Here is a 5142-nt window from a genome sequence, read left to right as displayed (position 1 = left end):
CAAATTATTCAGAAAGATCTCAGATGAAAAGTAGAGGTTTCCTTCCCCTCCTACCTACAGCCCACCCTGTGAAGTAACTACTGGAAAATACAGGAAACCGTAGGAGAAGGTGCCCACCTGGACCTCCCAGAGAGAACCATCAAAGACATTTTGGGGCTTTCCTTCCACGTTTCCACTTTTCTCGTAATGCCTATTAGATGTGCATTTGGGGAAGATGAAGCTGAGATCACACAGTATTTATCTGTAGACAGTAAATGTCTTGAACGCATTTGAGCATTACCTTATGCCCATGATCATTCCCTTTAACGACTGTACGGATGAACCGTATTGTCCTCTACTGATGGACATTTGGGTTGTGGCTAATTTTGGGGGGGTTCATAGAAATAATGCTGCAAATAAAGTAAAAATTAAAAGGTTTGTAAAAAATAATACTGTAATGAATATCTATTTAGACACACATTTCCGAACCCTTTGTCAGACAACACACTTGCTTTGTAGATGAGGAAACCAGACCACAAGGGGCAATTTGCCTGGCACAGCACTGACAGCTCCAGGCTGGCGATTGTTCATCTGCCTGCTCTGTGGTAGGGGTGCTAACCATTTTCATCTGAGTCTTACCTAATGCTCCAGCAGCAGCAGCGTCTCATCTCAAGAGAGATATCACCCATATTCAGGGAGCAGGTGAGAAGAATAGAAAACTTCATTTTTTAACTGCTACCTCATTTCTTTCTTTTTCAGACCTTTTGCAGAAATTTGCAATGATGCCAAGGTGCCAGGTAAATAGGTAGCTGAAGAAGCCACCTTTCTACCTCTCAAGGACCAATCTGTGGACATACAACAGGTGGCACACAATAGGTGGCTGACCACCTAGAGAAAAATATATGCCCCCTCCATCCAGTACCTCTCCAGAGAGCTGGAGATCTCTATCTGCAGGGCCAGTATTCCCAGAAGGCCCCAGGAATCCTGTAGTTGTCCTTGGAGCAGGACCCTGCCACAGCATGGCTGATGGTGTCAGATCAGCTAGAGAGAGAGGATGAAGGGCAGGTTGGAGTCAGAAGGAGGGGATATCAGGTAGGATCATGGAGGCCACATGGGGAGAGAAAGGGTGACATGAGACTGGCAAGGATAAGGCCGGTGAGTACTGCCAGATTGGCTGGACCCCCTTAATTCTGCCTGCATTTGCAGGGCACACTCCTGCACCAGCCCCTGGACTTTTAGAACCTTTCAATTCACAGGAACCTGGAAGACTGGTACAATGGTTCTGACTGAGGAGGTGTGAGATAGGACTCAGGAAGATGTACCTCTCTGTGATTGGGAGGTGTGCCTTCATTGTACAGCTATGCAACTGAGGCCTGAAATGGGAAAAGGACTTGCCAAGCCACATAATGAGTTGGTGGCCACCTAGAGCCCTGTGTCCAGACCACCCATATGAACCGAAGGCCATGGAGGACTATAGGCCTCAGTATGGCTGCTCAGTGGAAACAGCGATGGAGGTTCAGCAAGGCTGCCCCACCCCAGCCTGAAACCTGAGGTCCCAATTCCAGATGGGTCCAGGTTCACCTGAAGCTCCACTGCCTGGGGTGGCAATGCCCAACCAGAGACCACCTCCTTCTGTCATGTGCTCATCTCAAGGGCCAGGCAGGGCACCAGGCACTCGGGGTAGGGAGGTTTGGGAGCTGCTCCCAGGTCAAAGGCAGAGACAGAGAAGGCCTTAGGGAGGAGGAAAATTTGGGACAGATTATCAGAGGGTGGACGCCATCACTTAGATCTACCACTCCCCCACCACGACCATCATTAGGATCTTCTAGTGACCCCGGGCTGGCCACAACTCTGGGCCAGCACTTCTGACTTCTTTTCACGTGGAGGTAAAGAAAGGTCTCCTAGGTCCTGCGAACTGATTCTAAAAGCCCAAGGTCTGATATAGGTATGTGCCTTTATCAGACCTTGGGCTTTTAGAATCCTTTTAGAATAGAGGCAGAATCCAGGGGCTTCAGCCAGTTTCAGCAGCGCCCGCCTGCCTCCCACAAAATTCACTCGTCCCCAGCTCATAGCGTGGCTCCTGTAGCCTCCAGAGCCTTCTGTTTCCCAGGGTCTTTATTTATACCATATTGCCGACTCCCAGGCTCTGGTTTTTCTTCACCAGCTAGACAAACAATTGCCCCCTGGGCCCAGCCTGCCCTCACACTGTCATTAAGACCCTTCTAGTGGGCCCTGTTAGGTTTCTCTTTAGTCATCTGTCCATTTAGTCAAGCCCCAAACCCCACTTATGTAGCACATAGTTGTAAATCTTTTTTATAAGTCTTCCCTATTCATATCAATTTAATTAAGCAGCAACAAAACACCTGCTGAGTCCTGACTCTGTTCTGAGCTTGGTACTGGGCTCTTTCATACACACGATCTTATTCGAGTCTCACATCACACAGTTTTTCCCCTTTTGGCTCAGAGAGGTTAATCGTTTTCCCAGGGTCACACAGCTAGTAAGTAGCAGCAGTGGAATTTTAACTTAGGACTTCTGGCTCTAAACTGGAGGGGTTTCTCCCCCACCACTGGGACACAACTTGTCCACTGATACCTGTGAACTGTCATCTGTCACAGCATTTTCAGGTCAGGGTCATCACACATCCACTGTAACAGTAACAATGTCAATACCAGTTCTGTTTCTGAGTATTTACTGGAGGCCAGGCACATTATCTCATGGGATCGTCCTAGCAACCCGACAGGATCTTATACACATTTCACTCACAAGGAAATGAAGGCGCAGGGCTATTAAGTGATTCTCCCCAAGGCCCAAGTCTGTGCTGCTTGGGAGGCCATGCTCTTGGGATGCAGGGCCCCAGGAGGGACTCTGGGAGTTCTGGAGAGGCCAGGACCCACAGGCCTGATGGTCTGGGGAGGGCAGAAGGAGGACCTGGGCCTGAACTGAGCCTAGTGGGGAGGCCTACCTCAGGGGTGAGGATATGTGTTAGCAAAGGCAGGCAGGTGAGCTGGAGCAGAAGGTGGGCAAATGGGCTGTGAGGCCTGGTAAGGAAAGGAGGCTGGAGAGATGGGCCTCAGATGGTGGTCTGGGAGCCTTGAATGCTGGGAAGGAGACTTAAAGCTGAAAACAAAGGCCTTCTCCAGGGGGTGTCTAGGAGGCTGAGACACAATGGCCTTGGCATCTGGCATCAGCAGCCTTTTCTCCCACCAGCCAAAGACAGCATCCCCAAGCGCAAGAGGAAGCGGGTCTCTGAAGGGAACTCAGTCTCCTCTTCCTCCTCGTCTTCCTCATCCTCGTCCTCCAACCCGGAGTCCGTGGCATCCACCAACCAGATCTCACTCGTGGTAAAGTTGCACAGATCTGGACCTGACTACTCCTCTCTGGCCTTCACCCCACACTCGGGCAGGACCCTCCACTGTGGGACGTGGGTTTGGGGAGGCATTGGGCTCTGAATGGGCTCCACAACCTCATGGTCACAGACACATCTGCCTGATCTCCCCACAAGATAGCCCACCCCTCTCATCAAGGCTCACAGTTACCCAGGCAGGAAGTCGCATCCCCACCAGGCAGGTGGGCAAGCGGAGGCTAAGAGGGAAAGGACCCACTGTCCTGGGCAGTGACAGAGCAGAAGGACTCTGAGCAGAGGCCCAGGTCCCTGGGGCAGTCAGGTGCTTGGTTAATCTCTGCTCACAGCATGTGCTCACAGCCCTGGGAGGTGTGGGTATTACCCGAAGAGTACAGACGAGGAAGGAGCATCTGAGGCCAGCTGATTCTGCAGCCTCACTGTGCAGTCAGTGGTGGACAGAGAACCCACCTGCAAACTCTGCCTGTTCTTCCATGTGGCTGGGTTTGGTTTCTCCCACCCAAGATGAAAACTTCACTAAGAGCACACACTTGAGAGTTCTTTCAAAATATTAGCTTTGAAATCCTGAGTCCAAATGGGGACAGTATTGGAACACATCTGGAAAAGATTTTAGGGTTTTTTTTGAGGTATAATTGACATACAACGTTATATTAGTTTCATGTGTACAACATCATGATTCAATATCTGTATATATTATGGAAGCGATTCCCACAATAAGTCTAGTTAACATCCGTCACCATACATAGTTATAGAATTTTTTTTACTTGTGGATTTTAGGGTTTATTTATCCTTTGGCCATGTTTCCCTTCAACCCCTTCCTGGAAAACTCCAAAGTTCAGGCTTTGCCGGTCTCCCTTTCTGGGTACGTGAGTGCCCACAGCGGGTCACTAGCTCCCCCCACCCCCCACACCCCCAGAGAGACATGACGGCTTCATTGGTACACGAGGCCTAGAGGAGGCTGAGTTGATAGCATAACCACCCGTTCTGAGCCAATCTCACATTCCCTCTGGCCTTCATGTCTGGTCCACATGATTAGCCTCTGGGACACAGGTGGAAATAGGTCAGAAGGCTCCAACCCAGGCTCCATGGCCACTGGTGAATTTCATGATCCCTCTGAGCCTTCAGCAGCCTCAAAATGAATAGTATATGAGGAAGCCCTTCAGAAAGCAGAGCTAAGTGTTCTGGTGTTTTTCCCATATCACCTAGAGTCCTAACCCAGACTGTTTGTCCCCGTCTCTCTAGCAATGGCCAATGTATATGGTGGACTATGCCGGCCTGAACGTGCAGCTGCCAGGACCTCTGAATTACTAGACCTCAGTGCTGAATCAGGACCTCACTCAGAAAGACTAAAGGAAATGTAATTTATGTACAAAGTGTATATTCGGATATGTATCAATGCCTTTTAGTTTTTCCAATGATTTTTACACTATATTCCTGCCACCAAGGCCTTTTTAAATAAGTAAAAAAAAAGAAAAAAAAATTGCCTTTGCTCTTAACTGTTGCGTTTTCTCTTTTGGAATTGCGGCTACGGCCATAGGAAGGGGTTAGGAACCCCAGCTCAGCTGGCCTGCGAACACAGAGGTGGTATTTCTGAATTTGGGCCCTGATGTCTGGGCACAGATTCCAGTCATTTCTCTGCTGCTGGGCCCACGTGACCTCAAGATGAGGTGCCATGGAAAGCCAAGTGCCAGACTGGCCCCTTGGCCTCAGGGAGTGCATGGTGTGGTAGGAGGCTGTCTTGGTCCCAATAACTCAGGTGAAGTCAGACGTGTCAAGTATGATCAAGCGTGGGGTTTTTATG

General features: G+C 49.7%; 1 protein-coding gene across 1 annotated transcript in view; it reads left to right on the top strand.

Moving 5' to 3' along the window:
* GTF2IRD1 (GTF2I repeat domain containing 1) overlaps window positions 1-4837 on the top strand; it is an 86861-nt gene extending 82024 nt beyond the window's left edge. Inside the window, exons 25-27 of the mRNA XM_023537492.1 lie at window positions 739-776; window positions 3188-3321; window positions 4584-4837. Of these exons, the coding sequence (XP_023393260.1) occupies window positions 739-776; window positions 3188-3321; window positions 4584-4652 (241 nt within the window). The 3' untranslated portion in view covers window positions 4653-4837. The remainder of the gene's footprint in view (window positions 1-738; window positions 777-3187; window positions 3322-4583) is intronic.
* Window positions 4838-5142: the final 305 nt, after the last annotated feature.

The sequence above is a fragment of the Pteropus vampyrus genome, unplaced genomic scaffold (assembly GCF_000151845.1).
Source record: "Pteropus vampyrus isolate Shadow unplaced genomic scaffold, Pvam_2.0 Scaffold193, whole genome shotgun sequence".
Classification (NCBI taxonomy): domain Eukaryota; kingdom Metazoa; phylum Chordata; class Mammalia; order Chiroptera; family Pteropodidae; genus Pteropus; species Pteropus vampyrus.
Note: the sequence above shows the minus strand (reverse complement) of the source record. Positions and strands in the feature narration are given on the sequence as shown.